At 36.2% G+C, this 18649-nt stretch overlaps 4 protein-coding genes across 4 annotated transcripts; 3 read left to right on the top strand and 1 right to left on the bottom strand.

Annotated features, from left to right (window-relative positions):
• Window positions 1–1433: 1433 nt before the first annotated feature.
• On the bottom strand, window positions 1434–4658 carry LOC104724630 (uncharacterized). Its single transcript, XM_010443167.3, has 11 exons — window positions 4317–4658; window positions 4074–4149; window positions 3873–3986; window positions 3677–3793; window positions 3257–3586; window positions 2805–3136; window positions 2618–2717; window positions 2475–2534; window positions 2305–2391; window positions 2092–2226; window positions 1434–1972 (listed from the first exon to the last, which is right to left on the bottom strand). The coding sequence occupies exons 1-11, from the start codon at window positions 4412–4414 to the stop codon at window positions 1637–1639; spliced, it is 1785 nt and encodes a 594-aa protein (XP_010441469.1). The 5' UTR covers window positions 4415–4658; the 3' UTR covers window positions 1434–1636.
• Window positions 4659–7849: 3191 nt separating this feature from the next.
• LOC104724629 (transcription factor KUA1) lies at window positions 7850–10182 on the top strand. Its single transcript, XM_010443166.3, has 3 exons — window positions 7850–8442; window positions 8659–8867; window positions 9199–10182. Exons 1-3 carry the CDS (start codon window positions 8157–8159, stop codon window positions 9829–9831), a joined length of 1128 nt encoding a protein of 375 aa, XP_010441468.1. The 5' UTR covers window positions 7850–8156; the 3' UTR covers window positions 9832–10182.
• Window positions 10183–10399: 217 nt separating this feature from the next.
• On the top strand, window positions 10400–14013 carry LOC104728493 (uncharacterized). The gene is made up of 4 exons (XM_087474413.1): window positions 10400–12245; window positions 12371–12517; window positions 12710–12826; window positions 13309–14013. Exons 1-4 carry the CDS (start codon window positions 10719–10721, stop codon window positions 13918–13920), a joined length of 2403 nt encoding a protein of 800 aa, XP_087330539.1. The 5' UTR covers window positions 10400–10718; the 3' UTR covers window positions 13921–14013.
• Window positions 14014–15858: 1845 nt separating this feature from the next.
• Window positions 15859–18145, top strand: LOC104724624 (uncharacterized). Its single transcript, XM_010443161.3, has 10 exons — window positions 15859–16102; window positions 16272–16331; window positions 16424–16463; window positions 16570–16748; window positions 16827–16865; window positions 16986–17075; window positions 17195–17255; window positions 17329–17453; window positions 17576–17667; window positions 17780–18145. The coding sequence occupies exons 1-10, from the start codon at window positions 16055–16057 to the stop codon at window positions 17892–17894; spliced, it is 849 nt and encodes a 282-aa protein (XP_010441463.2). The 5' UTR covers window positions 15859–16054; the 3' UTR covers window positions 17895–18145.
• The last annotated feature ends 504 nt before the right edge of the window (window positions 18146–18649 follow it).

Raw genomic sequence — 18649 nt, 5'->3', positions numbered from 1 at the left:
TACAATTGGATCCCATCATCTCATCGGAATCATGTGTCTGAAAACCGAGCAAGACTTGTGTACAAGATTTTTAACGGGATTCAATTTGATTTCGGCAGAATGGTGTATGATCAAGTAGTCGATTTGTCTGCAATTCAGAAGTGTGATTCTCGCTGGTTGGTTTTTCCTAGGACCATTTTTAAGGTTCTTATGCATCAAGAGAGGCTAGAGATTGCTAATACGGAAGTTCTTTTCAAACATGTGGCTTATCGGAAGGATGGTTGTACTGGGAAGGCTTACGCAGATAAGTTTCCAAATTGTCCCAGTTTCTATGTTCCACCTATTAGAGTTGAATCACCTCATGTTGCAGAGTTTGGTCAGAATTATCTTAATGTTGAGCTTGGGAGTATTCATATGTCATTACTTGATCAAAATGATCCTGAATTAGTGTATGGAGCGCTGATTGATACAGCTCATGTGTTATAGACTCTTACAGGAGTGGTTTATTGTGTGCTCTGAATTGTTTTTAACCGATATGCTTTTCAAGCAGGGGGAGAAGGTCAGTTTATGGGGGAGTTATCAGTGTAAGGGGGAGCAACAACATTAAGGATCAGTTTATGGGGGTGCTGATTGTGTTTTTTTTTTCTTTGTTTCAGACTTTGCCTCAGACTTTAAAAGCAGTTGCAATGATTTGTCTTTTGGATATTATCGGTTGTAAGCAACTTTGTTATGAATAAGTTTCTGATTAGATCTATGTTGAGTTATTAGCTGGTTAAAACAGTAAAGAGATTTTGGTAATGTATGCTTGAAGAAGCACACGGTTAAAAAGGGGGAGATTGAAGATGCATCTATTGACATAGGTGGTGTACTAAAACAAAGATAGTTCAATAGATGATTCAACATGTCAGAAACCAAGAACTGTAAAAGGAAATTTATCTAGGCGGTCAAGCGAAGGTTCGTGAAGCAAGGAGAAGTTTCTGGAAGAGTAAAGTCTTTCAATTAAAAAGGAAGTTTTACAAAGATTGTTAATTTCCTATACTGCAAAGAAAAAGAAAATTAACAATTCTTAGTTTAAACAAAATTGGGAATTAGCTTATTGTGAGACTAAGACCAATTAGTATAAATAGGGGAGGCTGGGTCTTGAGAAAGATCATCACTTCATAGTTTGAGCAATCCTTGTAATTGAATCTTAAGTTTAGAGAATGAATAGCTTGAAGATTCAAAGAGGGAAAAAGGTTTCTTAGATCAAAGTTGAGATCTAAGAACTTGAGAGAATTAGAAAATAGAGTTAAGGAAAAACCTTGTAAGACTTATTTTCTAATAAATCTAAAGTGAGTTTAATAATCCTTGTGTGTTAAGTTGGAAGATTACAAAATACTTAGCTCTTGCGTTCTCAAAGCCACCTCTATAAAATTCAAACCACAATCTCACTCGTATTCTATACAATCAAGGCATCAACCAAAGTCCAAATTATTAAATCTTGTGATTTAGGAGCTGTTATATAGTTTACTAATTTGTTATTTTTAAAATCACAACAAAAGGTATGAAAAGGGACAAAGTTTCTCATATACACAAGGAAAGCCTTTTCCATTGTCTCATACACGGACGAGAAATTAGGGCATGGAGAGGTTTCTTATACTACAAGCAAAATCCTTCTCTAAACCCACCAAGGCTTTTTCTCCATCAAGTCGTTTGAGAAAACATAACGGAACCTTGAACTGTACGCTAACCATTCAACGACCTGAGGCGATTTCTTGTTGTTTGGTTTACCTTGTACGCATTGTTGTATCGATTCCCCAAGCTTTTCGTCTGCGTTATCTATTAACCATCTCATCAAATCATCAGAGCTCAGTGAAGCTTCCTTTGCAAACCTCTCTATAATCTTGGGTAACAACACTTTTTTCTGCATCTTTACAATCACGTTTGCTCCAAGAAACTCTCTTTTAGATGCTTCTAATTCCTCTTTAACGTTTGATGCAGTGTAGGCTTTTAACTGCAATAAAAAGCCATTTATTTGCAGTTTTGCACAAGTACGTAAACCAACATTTCTGACTGAAGAAGTATGACAACTTTAGAATATGTAAGATTAGTAATAGAGTCAAGAGCAGTTACCAATGGATCTGAGAGAGCGCCAGTGCAAAGAGCAAAACAGAGAAGTGGCTCTGGTTTGTGAAGGCTGAACATTGAGCTTACTTTATCTTCGGCTGGTTTCTTCCTCAAGGCGGTGGAAATAATGGTCTCAAGCCACTGTATAGTAATACGTTGATTTCAATAGGTTTCTCTTTTGTGTTTTGAAAAATAAGGATAAGGAGTAAAGACTCTTACACGTCCGTTCCGTGGAGTCTGGAAGCGGAAGATAGAGTATTCAATGGTGTTTGCATTTATAATTTGCCCACCGATATTATACGCAGACTGCACTACACAATGAAACTCATTAGTCTCTGATCAAATATGAATCTATTTTCATGTTATGCATTGAAATAAAAGTAGAATACCTTGTGAAACAAAGCTAACCTTCTCAGGGAATTAGCAGGTACACCATATGCCAAGTATGCCTTGAGAAGATACATAGAATTAATTATGAATAAGAAAAGGCAAGGAGATGTTGTATCAGATCAAATGATCAATATGTTCTTACATGCATGAGGAGAGCATTGTATATGTTGATCCAAAATGCTAACTTTGCATTGCCTTCCATTTGATTTATACTAACTCTCTCCAGTTGTTCAACAAGGAGCCTGCAAGTGGAAAGTATGCTTTCTTGTGATCCAAACCATCAAATGAATTTTTCTTTTTGAAAATAAAATCACTGTTGTTGGACTAACCTATAGTTGTTAATAGCATATGATGCTTGAGAAAATCTTCTCTTGTCTGATGAGATCCAAGATACTTCCACCATGGATCTGCAGGACCAGGCTCGGTCTTCATTCATAATGTTCTTGGGGATGATGACATTGCTGGTCGACGATCTTGATAGGGTTGTAGATCTTCTCCTCTTCTCAGGATCGGCTGACATGGCACTGCTGCAGAGCCAAAAATACACTGAAGCCATACACTTGACCATATCTTCAGACAACTTATTTGGGCATTGATACAGATGATCCTTTAGTGTCCTTTGCGATGGAGATTTCCCTGTTACTGAATCCTTGGAATGGGACTGAAAGTTATATAAAAAAAAAACAGAACAGATAAAAGTTAGAAGAAGTCTCATCTATAAACTGAGGGGGAGATTAGTGTCTTTTTTCACATTTACTTTTGCTTGACTTGAGAAACTTACTGTTGAAGTAATATAGTCTTTGTTCTGGAACTGAGAAGATTGGTCCCCTTTGTATGTTTTTCTACTTGAATCTTTAAAAGCAACAAGAGCATGCCAAGGATTTGTAGGGAAACTCATGGAGGAACAAAATGCATTTGAAATAACACTTGGATGTCTTTTTGGTGGCTGCTGCTTTATTTGATGAGCTGGAGAAGAAATGACTGAGCTTTGTTCTGAGGATGCTCTGCTGACTGTCTGTTCGAAGATACTCCGGTACAGAGAGAGCACATGATGCTCGCGATTCGCAACCTCCGCTTCCAACAGTTCAATCTCCGTGATAAGTTCCTTTGCCTGAATCATTCAAATCACATATATATACTCAAAAGTCTCAGAAATTTTAATTTACTCTTTAAGTATAACGCATAAGTACTGAAGTGTTACCTGACCAGCAAAATGTCGGTGGCCTGGAGATAAACTGCTTGACGCACGTCCCATTGCTCTCTCTAACACCATTCTCATAGATTTCTCTTGTTGCAGACGAAGGTGAAGCTGCTCAACCTGTTTAGCCAAATCACAAGAATCATTCACATGTACTAGCAGTTTCACTTATGGGACATGATAATGCTCTTGGGCTTACATCTCGTTCCAAGGATGCTCTATCGGTAGAAGACACGTTGTTTTTAATAAATATCTGACGATTATGCAGAGGTTTTGGTATCTTGTTTGCTCTTGTTTGAACAGAGGATTTTGTCTATAGACAAGAAATAGAGAAAAAACAAATCAACTTTAAGAGAAACATATTGTCTTATTCTTATGAAATACAATTTGTCAGTCTTACTTGCATTCTAGTGAAGTTGTCAGCAGATTGTGAAGCTCCATTGCTAGAAACGTGGAGATCTCGCTCTGACGACGCACTAGGAATATAAATAAAAAAAAGAGAGAATGAAACCTTTTATAGAGACATTACACTGGTGCGTTAAGAAACAGCGAGAGTACATTTCGAAACCCCAGTAATGGAGTTAACTAACATATAAATTCGATGTAGTCAAAGATTGAGCTTAAACTACAGAAGCGAGAGTACCTTTTAGACCTTCCATGTTTATGAGAATCAGGGGAATGCCAAGAATCTCTGTTTCTTCTGTGTCCTTTATCTTCTTTAGTGAAATCCAAACCACCCATCTCTCAGGCCAAAAACGTTATTAAACCGAGATGATGAAAAGTTGAAAACCACTTCAAATGAACGTGAGAAATTTGATGTCCAAGAAACTAATTATCAGTGAAAGAATATGAGAAAAGAAGGAGAGAATTCAAATAGAAGCAGAGGAGAATATGAAGAATGAAGGAAGAAGTAAATGCAGAGAGACGAGGACTGAAACTGTAGCCCAGAGGAAAAGGGACCAGGTTTGATCAGATATTGGTGCCTGCCAAAAATATTCAATTCCATTCACTTTATGGTTGTTGTATTGCATTTAATTCCGTTATTTTTTTTTTGTCACATTTTAATTTTTAAATGTCCTATATCAAATTTCCCTCCTTTTTTCTCGAGAATCAAATTACTACAAATTTGCAATAGCAGTTATTTTCTATGGTCAAAAATAGTAATATTACTAAAAGAGAGTACAGTATAGTTGATGTTATCATGTCGGTACGAATATATTTAGAATTTAATGGTTTAATATAAAGTCTCTTCTTTTTTCTTTTTTTTTCTTGCCTAATTTTGAAAACTTCGTTAAATCCCCTTTATAATAAAACGAAAGTACACAACATTGTTTTATAAACTATATAATTTTAATAAGTTGGTTACAAATAGGTTATACATTAATTAATAGATTAATTAGTTACAAATAGGTTATACTGAAAATCTTAAAGATAATATTCTAAAGAATCATATCATCTAACTTACCATATTAATTTCCTTTATTAAACTATTCATCAACTAAAATCTTTTGATATCTAACTTAACATATTAATTTTTTAATTATCATTATACTTCACCTCTTATTTTTATATATGAGTCTATTTTGTGAAACAAAAAAAATTATCATATTATTTATTATAATTAAAAATAGTTTTATTTTCGGAGATACCATAAGTTAAATTTTTAAAAACAAATATAAATTGTTCAATTTATAAAATATTCAAGCTTTAGTAATATTATTCTTTAAAAATAATATCTATTGAATTAAAATTTTTACTGAGTAGCGGTCAAAATTTAAATATTTAAATTCAATTTCGTATTTTTTTTGTTGAATTTTAGAATTTTATATAATATAATAAACTTTAAATAATTTTTTTTTAATATTTTAATATATTAAAACTTGATATAAAAGTTAGAAACTATAAACACTCTAAATTGATTTGCTATAGCAATGTCAATAATATGTCACTATCATATGAAAGAATTTCAAGAAACCAAGTATATTAAAACAAAAAGTATAACAATATATTAAATTACTCATAATATAATAACTCGCTTTTTAAAAACCAAATTTACAAATTATGTCTTATAATGACATTCAATTTATGATGTAGAATATATATTGTTGAAATAACTTCACATATATAACATAATACAACATATTAAATTTTTATTTTAAAATAGCAAATATACAAAATTTTGTATAAAATAAAATTTAACCAGTGTTATCGCACGAGTACTTATCTAGAATCATTAGCAATATAAAACCTACAAAATATTTGTCCTTTTTTAAGCTATCATATTTAGCATATGATTTTATTGCATATTGTTTTATCAAACAAAATTTTAAAAACAATCATATAAATTAAAATTTTATATAAAAATTACAATGTAAATAAAATAAATTTCAATCCGTGTTCTAGCACGGATATTAATCTAGTTCATATACAACGTGACACTTTTTTATTATTGGAATTTCATTTTTCCATCGAAAATAATTTAAGTAAGAGGTGATGATGTTCAAAAAATAATTTGTTGGAAGCAGAATTACTTGGGCCTTAACTTTTGGGTTGGCCCAATATCCACGTTCGTTTTTTTGGGGAATTCAAACACAACCTCAGGTGAAAACGTTTTTCTGAGATTTCTGTCAAATTTTTATTCTTTGATAAAAAAAAAAAAAAATTGGCTCCAAGTCTACGGCATGCAAAAAGATATAAAAATGTTAGATTAAAATTGGTAATAGAAAGTTTGGAGAAAGCAAAAGTTACATACAGTATGTGGATAAAAATAGCTAGAAACTATTATTAGGTGAACATTTTTTAAGTAAAACGTTGTTGTTTGTTGTTTTATAGAATAAAAAATTTAAAGATGAGTGATGATGACAAAAAATAATATGCGAATATGCCCACCGACGGGAGAAAGACACGTGTACGGCGGAGAAAGCTTTGTGAAGGAATCCTAAACTAAAAAAAAGAAGAAAAGAGATGATCTGAGAGAGTCTCTGAAGTGAGAGAGAGACCAAAAATAAAATGAATATTTTGCTTTTCTGGATAAGCCGTTCTCCTCGTGTCCACGTGGCTTTTGAGAACGTGGGACCTACTAATCTATATGACTAAACCTATCCACTCATTCTCTCTATCATCTATCTATGTTGGTTCTTTTTTTTTTCCTTGTACGTTCGTCCTTTTTTTTTTTCTTGTCCTAACAACAAATTGTGATGCTTTTAGTTTTAATATTAGGACATAGAGATTAGTTTGAAGATCCTGTCTTTTTAATATATTTGACGATTAATCATACAAAATTAATAAATGAAAACACTTACTAGTATAAGATATGACATTTGTCCTCTTAGCAAAAAATGAGAGGCACAATAATATTTTTCTTTCTTCTTAAGATAACATTTCAAAGAAAATAATATTTAAAAAAAAAAAGATAACATATTTTAGTTACTCATGGGGGGTCTATTCTACTACAAATATTTATTTTTTAAGGTTTAGATTATTAAGTAAAAACAACCAATAGTTTTGTTGTGGCCCTATCTAGAAAACCAAAATCTGATTTTTCTTTTTTGTGTAGGGATGTTAACTTTTTTTTTCTTCTTCTTATGATATCTTACTAAACTGATGTCATATTTATTTTGTTTGTAACTTCCTAATATCTAGTCAAAGTTATGTATGGAACGCGTGAAGGCGCTATTAAATAACTTACAAATGTTAATAGTGTGATTATAATCTTGTGGCAAATAATATTCAGCCAATTGTTAATTATTTTGGGTGGAGGTTTAGCACTTGTACATAAAATACTCACACTTTCTTTGCTGTGTTTTTTTTTTTTTTTTTTTGTAGATATCCATCCTTATATAAATAGAAAAATCTAAGAAAATATAAGTAATTATTTAGCTTAAGACAAATGGGATATTATATTTGTTGTGTCATTAAGATATACTTTGATTTAAGATGATACTATATGTCATCATGTTGAAAAGAAAAGACAAATAAATCTGTTTCTTTAAAAATATTTCTATAGTAAATAAACTTTCGAATATTTAGATAGCAGCCTGTAATACATCTATTCAAAAAAATTATAGTACAAAAATAGCCATTAATAATTAATAGTAACAGATAATTGGATTTCATACTTCAAGTAATTCAATAATTTTCCCCAAAATAAATCTACTAGTGTGGACACGTTGCATTGACTATAAGTCAATTGTGAAATATGAAAAAGGAAAAAATCCACCAAGGATACACCAAATATTTTCAGATTGTGTATATATATAAATAAGAGAAACATTAGGAGAAGCGAAAGAAAATTAAAAAGAAAAAAAGAATTTATGTAATAAATCCGACCAGATAAACCAATATTATTGTCTTTCTTCCGCTCCTTGTCTCTCTATCTCTCTCTCAATTAGATTCTGTGCTTCTGCGATCAGCTAAGATCCGATCCGCCACCGTCTCAGAACTCCGATCAGATCCGATTCTAGATAAGCAAATCGGGTCGGGTATGACTCGTCGGTGCTCTCACTGCAATCACAATGGCCACAACTCTAGGACTTGTCCCAATCGCGGGGTGAAGCTGTTTGGTGTTAGGCTCACCGAAGGTTCGATCCGGAAAAGTGCAAGTATGGGTAATCTTAGCCATTACACGGGTTCTGGATCGGGTGGGCATGGTGGAACCGGGTCTATTACTCCTGGTTCTCCGGGTGATGTCCCTGACCATGTCCCTGGTGATGGTTATGCTTCCGAGGATTTCGTTGCTGGCTCTTCCTCTAGCCGCGAGAGAAAGAAAGGTTTCTCCTTTTTTTAAAACAAAAATCAAATTCCAATTTTTTTGTACGAATCAATTCAATCATCCGTACAATCCGTGGGAAATAAGTTTATCTTGCATCGTAGTCGCTTAAATTGCATTATGTAACCAGAGTTTGATGTGTGGTTATTGCAGTTCCGGTGAGGAATTTGTCTGATTGAATGTGTATTTTGTGTGTTTGATTTGTTTTTTTTTTTAGGAACTCCATGGACAGAGGAGGAACACAGGATGTTCTTATTAGGTTTACAGAAGCTGGGAAAAGGCGATTGGCGAGGTATCTCAAGGAACTATGTGACTACAAGGACACCTACACAAGTTGCTAGCCATGCTCAGAAGTATTTCATCAGACAATCCAATGTGTCTCGTCGCAAAAGACGTTCTAGTCTCTTTGATATGGTTCCTGATGAGGTTAGTTGCCTTCCTTCACTCAAAAACACTTATTTGATCGGTCTTATGCACATTTTTATATATATTATAGTGAGAGACTGAATAACTCGTGGGGGACACTTGGCTTGTCTTCTACATTTCGATATGAAACGAGAATTACAAAAATAGTTGGATTCTGTTAATAGAATATGCTTTAGGGTACCATTTTGCAGCTAATCTTTGGTTAAGCAATTGAATAGAGAGATCGGACTCGCCTAAAAGCTTAAAAGCCTGGAACTTTAAACCCTTTTGGTTTTGAAATGCAATTCTTTTTGTATATGTTGCTTATGCATCTGTTAATTTGTCATTGTAGGTTGGAGATATTCCGATGGATTTGCAAGAACCGGACGGAGAGAACATTCCTGTGGAAACAGAAATGCAAAGTGCTGACTCCGTTCATCAGACACTTGCTGCTCCTAGCTCCCTTCAAGCACCATCAATCTTGGAAATTGAAGAATGTGAATCCATGGACTCCACAAACTCTACCACCGGGGAACCAGCCGCAACTGCTGCTGCTGCTGCTTCTTCTTCTGCTTCCAGACTGGAAGAAACTACACAACCGCAACCGCAACCACAACCGCAACCGCAACCGCAACCGCAACAACAACTACCTGGCTCATTCCCCATACTCTATCCAACCTACTTCTCACCGTATTACCCGTTTCCATTCCCAATATGGCCTGCTGGTTATGTTCCTGAACCACCCAAGAAAGAGGAAACTCATGAGATTCTCAGACCAACTGCCGTGCACTCCAAAGCTCCTATCAATGTTGATGAGCTTCTCGGTATGTCTAAGCTTAGCCTTGCAGAGTCCAACAAGAATGGAGAATCCGATCAGTCTCTTTCGCTGAAGCTAGGTGGCGGCTCATCCTCAAGACAATCAGCATTTCACCCAAACCCTAGCTCTGATAGTTCGGACATCAAAAGCGTGATACACGCTCTGTAAAAGGATCTTTGGAAAGTGACTGTCTAAAAATGGCAACTTGATGGAAGATCTCTGATCTATGGGGTTGGGGTTGTGACAGGTTAGTTCTTGGTTTACAGTAACTTAAATAAGATTTGCTTTGTTAGGTTGTTTAACTTGGTAGGATGTTTTTTAGTTCAGCTTTGATCATTAGGGGAAAAGAAAAAAAAAAGAAAAAAAAGGGAGAAAAATAAATTATTATTTTTTTTGCTTACATTTCTTTATATTTTGTATGCTTTTTATTTTTGACTCTAGGATGCGTTAATTTTCGTTTAATGTGTACTAAAATTTAAAATTTATAAGTTTTGAATAAATAAAAAGACAGTTTGCTTATCCTCTGACCATACTAACCGGGATTGAAAACGGAAATTAAATCAAGCCAAACCGGTTTCAACCGGATTCTAGATTCTGCTCGCAGCTTGAGTAAGCTGACTAGTACCCCCAAAGACAAATGGGCTTCAGTTGTACAAAATGGGCCTTAAAAAAACTAATTACGTGTCAAAATCGGGAACGTTAAATTTAGGGCGATGAGTATCGAGAGTGTTCCCGCGTTCACCACCGATTGACTTTTTTGGAGAAAAAGCCCAAAAGTAAAATGGAAAAACCGCGGTGATTAACGTCGGTGGCCACGTGGCACGTAACGCTCTCTCTTTTTTTTTTTTTTTTTTTGCCCTTTCGTCGTCGTGTCGATACTTTTGTCCCCCTTTAGGTGTTTCCCCTTCACAAGGCGCGATTTGAGTCGCCTCGCATTTCAAACCCTTCTTTTCTCCGGCGTAAACCCCTTTGCTCTCTCTCTCTCTCTCTCTCTCTCTCTCTCTCTCTCTTTTGCGTTAAAAACCCTAGTTTCGTCTTCAGCTTCGTAATCAGCGATGCTTCCACACTCGTACACCGTCGATTCGCTATCGCAATCTCAAGACCTAGCGTCGGCTATACTCGCAGCTTCCACGCCGCCTAATATCTCCGATGCTTGCTCTTCCGTTGAATCGTTTCTACAGTCGCACACGCCTGATCAGTGTCGTCATTTCTTCTCTGTTACATTCCCGAGTTTAATCTGTAAGATCTTCGGCTTCGGCGACCCAACCGCCGCATCCCCGGCACAGTCTTCGTCGTCTCCGCCGCCGAACGGTTGGATCGATGTAGTCTCGGCGGCTAACGATTTGGATTTAGCGGAAAGGGTATTCGCTCTGTTATCCCCTAGTGGTATACTTATGAGCTCAATCTTTGCTGTTGATAAATTGTCTCTTGTTAAGTACGTTTTCCCGACGGAACGTTTACCGGAGTATGCTCGGTTCATGCTCTCCAGCGAGAAGGATCGAACTGCGTTATCTAATCTGTGCCCCTTTTTGAAAGGTAAAATTGAGGAGGATTCACTTCGGGGTTCATCTTATGAAGTTAGGCTTAATGTTTTCGAGTATTACATGTTTTGGCTCTCCTATTATCCGGTTTGTAGAGGAAACAGTGAGACTGCATCTGTGGTTCCTATCCAGAAGAGAAAGGTGTCTAGGCTACAGAATTGGACACATATCAAAGGTTTTCCTGGTAGTAGTAGTAGTAGTAGTAATAAGCGTGATTCAGATCAGAAATTGGAGTGTAATCTCTACTTAAGGCTTCTTTACTCATATCTGAAAGCCTTTGTTCCTGTTTTCGACTTAAATGCACACCAGCCTTATCGTAGCTTTCTTTTGCATTACGGATATGGGTATGATGGGTCAGTGATGACAAAAGCTGAGTTCTTGGTGAATGTCTTCTTGCATTATTGGCTGGTTGAGAACGACTTCTCACCGTTTCCGGTTGTTACGGCTAAATCTTTCGGTGTGGCTCCTCCTTTCCGTTCTGCTGTGGAGGAGATTCCACCTACTTGTGGCTTGGAAGAAGTTGTGAAGTTGCTTGTCAAGTATCTGAATTTGAGCTGGGTTACAAGTGGTGTCGGGACTGAAAACTATGTTGAGTATGGCGAGAGCCCCCGCTGGAAGACACCGACTTCAGGATCGGCATTCCATGTTGCGAATTTGAACCTTAGGCCGCTCACTTCCTGGAATACCCATTTACAGAGGCCGCTCTATCGTTATATACTGAGGAGCTTCTTGTTCTGTCCTACAAGTGGAAGCTCAATGAAGAATGCTTCTCAGGTGTTCTCCATCTGGGTTATGTACCTGGAACCATGGATGATCAGTTTGGATGATTTCTCAGATCTTGAAGCTGCTTCCAATGGATCTGTAAAAGATGTGAAACAGGATGAGTCTTATGAATCACGCGTTTGTGGATACACGTCTTTGTGGCAGAGCTATGTGATTTTCAATTATCTCTACTACAGTTCTCTGGTCATGCATTTTATTGGCTTTGCGCACAAGTTCCTTCACACAGATCCAGAAATAGTAACTCAGATGGTTCTAAAGGTTTGTTACCTAGCTTAAGCTATTTTTCTATAATTCATGGACTTATCTGTTGGAAAATGGATTGCAAGACTTCTGTTTTTAAATATTAATGCGACTGAATGATTCCATTGTGTCTCTCTAAATAGGTGATGATTGCATTGACATCGTCAAAAGAGCTTTTGGTTCTGATGAAGGATATTGATAAAGCCTTTCACTCCAAACAAACTGGATCTGGAAATTCAAAAGTGAACGAATTGTCTAGATTTGCTCCATCTATCCGTGAGCAGTTGAAGGTATGCCTATATTTTTCCTCAACACCATATTTGTTATCAGTTCTCTGGGCTCTCATCATAAAAAAGGGTATCTAGTTTATTTCATCATAACATCTTTGAAAAGTTCAACAAAACACTGTAAAATCATTTTTTTCACATAAATACACAAACTCGATACTGACAAATCATGTTTAACTGCTGGTGGAACTTCAGGATTGGGAAGATGGGTTGTGTGAGAGCAACGCTGATGGTTCATTCTTACATGAAAACTGGAACAAAGACTTGAAACTCTTTAGTGATGGTGAAGATGGTGGACAACAACTGCTTCAGGTTAATGTCGTCCTTTTATAATATTCTACTGTAGTGATAAGTTCGGAATAGAAAAGGTAGAAGATTAATAAATTTGTTGGATGATATCTAGAAATGTGCTTATAAATAGCTCAGATATGGAATGATACAGTTGACAAAGTTATGGATAACATTCCCGTTTACTTGTTTTGCTGTTTTTAGCCTTCTATCTGAATTAACAGGAGAATCTGTTGCTTGAATATTAGATGAATATGCAGTTATCGGCCATGTTATGAGCTATTTATTTTTGAGGACTTGTTCACGTAAATCCGACATTTGTTTATCAGTACCCTGGTTGTATCAATAAGCCATCAGAATCCCTAAGCACACATCTGCACGCTTGTTTACTTGTATCCGATACTCTACTTTAGTTTATATGATTCTAGAATCCCTTAGCTCATTAGGGCGAGTGGAACTTAAAACATGTAACTTTACTGAAGGGGTTTTGTTCTTTGCATTTGCAGCTATTCATACTGCGGGCAGAAGCCGAACTGCAAACTGTATCCGAGAAAAACCTCACAGAGTCCCTTAAGTGTGTAGATTCACTGAAATCAGCGGTTTCAAACTTCTTTGGCGGGGATGTCATAAAACCAATCGCCTTTTCCCTAGAGCCGGACCATCCCCAGAAAAACCGTGACGAGGTGTTCAAGCCACGTGGTGCTGGCAACCAAATAGCAGGCAGTGTGAAGTACAAAGGGGACTGGATGACACGTCCCATATCAGAAGACGAGGTTGGATGGATGGCTAAGCTGCTAATCAACATCTCTATCTGGCTCAATGATCGTCTCGGGCTAAACCAATCCGAGACCAATAAAGGCAAGAAAGATAATCCAGAGTCGGTGTCGTACGTGGACGTATCAGGGGAAGATGTGAGAAACATTACCGGAGCTGGAGATGCTGCGAGGATGTTGTTCCGAGGGATGGTGATGGTATGTGGTATGGTGTTGCAGCTGATGAAAAGATTTGGGATTCGAGTCAACCTCCGGGTCATGGCGTCCAAAAAGTTTCTGATGCTTTTGTTCCTCTATATATTGTTTCTTGGACTCAAAAGGATTGTAACTAGAATGATTTGGTAGTGTCTTTTTTACTTGTTTGAAAGCTCCAAGGAAATATACCCTCTCAAGTCGCAAAGAGGGTTTTGATAGGATATGCAAAGCTTATTTACGAAACAGGGACTAAAGTTTTTTTTGGTATTTACATATATGGCATAGTGCTGGGCAAGGTTATTTTGCTGAAGTGTTCAAAGCATCATACCTTGACAGCAATCCTGATGAAGTTGTTCTTTAGGTAAACCCTTCAAGTTTTTTTCGAATACGGTATGATGCAAAATGGGCCGCAACTGTCAGATAGCTCACACCACCCAAATTGCATAATACTACTCTCACATAGGTACAAAAGGCCACCTTTTACTTGGGAAATTCCACATGTATCGCTTCCAATTAACTTGATTGCAGCAGGTGTTTCACACCATACTAATTGCTCCCATACTATGTTTAAGATCAAGTTTTGGATTTGGCCTAGGGAGTGCACTTGTAATCAGATGAAAATGATTTAAACAATGCCAAAAGTATGAAATTGTGTGATGTGTATTTATCGTATTAGGTGTATTTTGGATCATACGGATTAAGGCATGGGACACGACTTTTCAAAAGAAGATGAAATAAATCACATTTACACCGTATTATAATAATGGAGAGATTAATAACTGAACATAAAATTGGTTAAAGATACTGAAAATTATTCACATACGTAAATGTGATTTGTTTTAAAAATCTTCGACTTATTATAATAGAAAAAATAATTGAATAATAAAAATAGTTAGAGATAGAATACAATTGAAAATAAAATCAATTAAATACAAAACCAACACTGATCGTTGCATGCCACGCGAGCAGTGGGGAGCAGCTTCCATTGTCCAACTTCCCAAATCAGAGACCCTAAATGCGATTAGGAATGTTTGGTGTGTGGGAGTTAACAAATATGGCATCCCTCCATTTGTGAGAGATTTTGTGAACTCCTATATCATTATTTGGTGCAATGAAAAGAAAGTTGGTGGTAGATTGCAAGATGGGAATTTTTTTCAACCATTATTAAAAACTGGAAGCAAAAAAATTATTTGGAAAAAATTTTCACGGAAATAAAATTTACAAAAGGCAAAGATTTATGTATTATATAGAAGAAAAATATCAAAAAAAAACATGAATTTTCAAATTTGGAAAAAGAAATTACCAACTTAGAAGCAAAATTAATTTGCTTCCATCAAAAAAATTGGTGATTAAAATGCAAAGTTCATAAAACTTCCAGATTTTTCAATCATTATTGAAAGTTGGAGATTTTTTCAACAATTTTTAAAAGTTGGAGATTCTTTTTTCATAAAAAATTGCTCAGCACAAAATGGCTACAATTTAGGTAGTATAAAACGGAAAATTTTGGGAGCATAATGTCTTTGACGAAGCCCTTCACCCCTTCATTCGGAGTTGCAAACTTTGATCTGGGCGATGGAGTCTCTTCTGACTGCTGGAGTTGATTGTCCCAATTTCGAGTCCAACTGTGCAGAGCTAGTTGCGATGGTGCAGTCTCCGGATGATTGGCCTGTTTTTTCTAATCAGCTAGATGACTTCAGCCTTCTCAGAGCATCTTTTCCTAACTTCACTCTTAACAGGATTCCGCGCACAGCTAACGTAAAAGCCGATTGTCCTGCTCGTTTTTCACATATTTTAGTTTCAGAAATAGCTTTTGTAAACTCTCATTCTCCGGCTTAGGTTACAAATCTTACGAGTTTTTTTTAATTTAATGTTAAATTAACAAAAAAAAAACAGAAAATTTTGAAAAAAACATAAATTTTCAAAATTGGAACAATAAATTATTAACTTAAAAGCAAAACTAATTTGCTTTCGTCAACAAAAATTGGTGATTAAAATACAAGGTTAATTAAATTTCCAGAGTTTTCAATCATTTTCAAAAGCTGGATCTTTGCTTGTTAAAGCCCAATGAGAATTTTCCACGTAATAAATGAACACGTGTCATCTGATAATAAGATCCAGCCATCAGCTAATTTCATCGGTGGTTTTGGTCGACTGTATATGGAAAACTCCGAGCACCTCTCTCTCTGACTAATTTCGAAATTGACCGCAGAATTCGTCGTCTGTCGTCTTGATCTGTCGCGAATTTGTTAAAAACTCCCCTTTTCCAGAGCCAATCTTCACCACCATGGCCGCACCGTTCTTTTCAACTCCATTTCAGCCTTATGTCTACCAGGTTTTACTATTTTCAATCATGTCACTATGATTTTGATTGTCCATTGTAATAAGTAGGACTTAGAGAATTCTAATTGTTGATTTGATTTGTTGTATATTTTTACTTGGGATTCGTTTTGCTTATGATCTGTGATTTTATTGACATTTGATATTATTTTGATGCATTGCAGAGTCAACAAGATACAGTTACACCATTCCAGATTTTGGGAGGTGAATCTCAAGTTGTTCAGGTTGATTTCTTAGTGTGATCTTCACATTTTGTGGCTATTATTATAATATATATATATCCTTCTTAACTTGTCCAATCTCTATCGGTCGTCAGATTATGTTAAAGTCAGAGGAGAAAGTGATTGCTAAGCCTGGTATACTTGTTCGTTCCCCCCTGAATAAAAAAGTTCACTTTTTGTCTATTCAATTTTGTAAGAGACTTGTTTTCACCTAAAAATTTGATTTTGGTTGCTTGTAAAGCTTCCATGTGCTACATGTCTGGTTCCATCGAGATGGAAAACACTTACACTCCTGAACAAGAAGTTGGAGTTCTTCAGTGGCTTTTGGGCAAGAGTGTCACCAGCGTGCTTCTTCGTAATACCGGCCAAACCGACGGCTTTGTTGGTATTGCTGCACCTTATTTGGCTAGAATTCTCCCGGTTAGTGATTTTAGCTTTTCTTTTTCTATATCAATCATAATGTAGATTTGATTCATGTTTATTTTGTTTCTCCTGTAGATCGATTTGGCAATGTTTGGAGGTGAGATCTTGTGCCAGGTACGTAGAGTCTTTCTTCCTAAAATGTGGACGCTTTAACTCTCACTTTCTTTCCTCATTCAGATCAAGCTCCTATAGAGTTGTGTGACCCCTCCTTGTACGTCTTCTTGCTCTCTGTAGCCAGATGCATTCCTTTGTTCCGTCCATGATGTGAAGGTTGTCAACGGAGTTGACCAGTGGGCAAGAAACGTTGTTGCCGCTGGTGCAGAGGTTAGACGACGGACAATGCTACTTTGCATTGGTTTCTAATGCCAGTATCTACACTATAGTATTCTTTACCAATCCCACAAATTCTTGTCTGGCTTCTACTCACAAAATTGTTGTTGCAGGGATTTCTAAGACAACGCCTATCTGGACAAGGTCTTGCTTTTATCCTCGCAGGTGGCTCAGGTGAGAGGTTTTATCCCAATGAAATGCTGTTACTGTTTATGTACAATTAAATTAAATTGTACATATATGTTAGTTGTACAAAAAGTTCTGGAGGTAGGAGAAGTTCTTACCATTGACGTGTCTTGCATCGCTGCTCTCACTCCCTCGGTCGACGTCCAAATCAAAAACAATGCTCCTTTGAGACGAGCAGTATTCGGGGTACATATTTACACTCTTCCATCACATATATATATATATATATATATTGTTTTAAATTGTGAAGAAGTTTTGAGGATTTTTGAATTGTTCATAATCTGTTGCAATCTTTCAACACCCAAAAGGGTGATAACGTAGTAATGGCGACTCTAACGGGGCCAGGCATTGTCTTCATCCAAAGCTTACCGTTTCATCGGCTCTCGCAGCGTATCGCAAGGTAAACCGACCAACAACAATCCAAAATCTTTCCTTTTGTGTAACAAAATATATGTTTGTGTTTAAATATATATATATATATATAAGTTTTGAATGGTTTTTTTTTGTGACAGATCGGTGACATCGCCAAACATGAGAGAAAATCCAAAATTGTTGATACAGATAGCGATATTTGCGTTCCTGGCATACGCTGTGATTCTATCATCGTTGATCTTAACCGAAGTTTGAAAGCATAGAGAGAGAAAAGAAGAAGAGATAGAGGTGCTTTTTTTTCTCAGACCAAAAAAGTAACGATGTAACTGTTCAAATTAGCTCTTTGGAAAAGGAATATGATACAACAACACACACAGCTCTAGAAAACCATTTTCTTTTCGTTTACTAGTGGTGGGGGTGGGTTCAGTCATGTGTTATTTTGATATATTTGCTTTTAAAACGTAAATAACAAATAGGAATCAAAAACAAATTTGGGTTTCTTTCTATTTCTACTTGCAACAAGATGCATACCAGTTAAGCTCTGATTCATTTCAAGACCAAAGAGATCACAATAACAAACAATTCCAAGAACTCTGAAGGTCTTTGAAGATAAAGAAGCCACATGGGGATCCCAAAGTAAAGCTTGATTATTGACTCGCTTTCCTGCTGCACGAATCTTCTTTTCCCCCTTTTCAACATTGCACAAACCTCTGCAGGATAAAGAATGTTTCCTTTAAATTTTGAAACATGCATTGGTCTCTTTCTATTTGCTAGGTGGAAGCAAATACCAGATCAAGGGCTGTGCTGGGCAAGGTTTTTTTGCTAAAGTGTTCAAAGCATCATACCTTGACAGCACTCCTGATGAAGTAAGTTGTTGTTCTTTAGGTAAACCCTTCAAGTTTTTTTTTCGAATACGGTATGATGGAAAATGGGCACAATTGTCACATAGCTCACATCACACAAATTTGATACATGATTGCAGCATGTGTTTCACACCGTACTAGTTCCAT

The sequence above is a fragment of the Camelina sativa genome, chromosome 11, assembly GCF_030686135.1.
Source record: "Camelina sativa cultivar CO46 ecotype springtype chromosome 11, ASM3068613v1".
NCBI classification, from domain to species: domain Eukaryota; kingdom Viridiplantae; phylum Streptophyta; class Magnoliopsida; order Brassicales; family Brassicaceae; genus Camelina; species Camelina sativa.
Note: the sequence above shows the minus strand (reverse complement) of the source record. Positions and strands in the feature narration are given on the sequence as shown.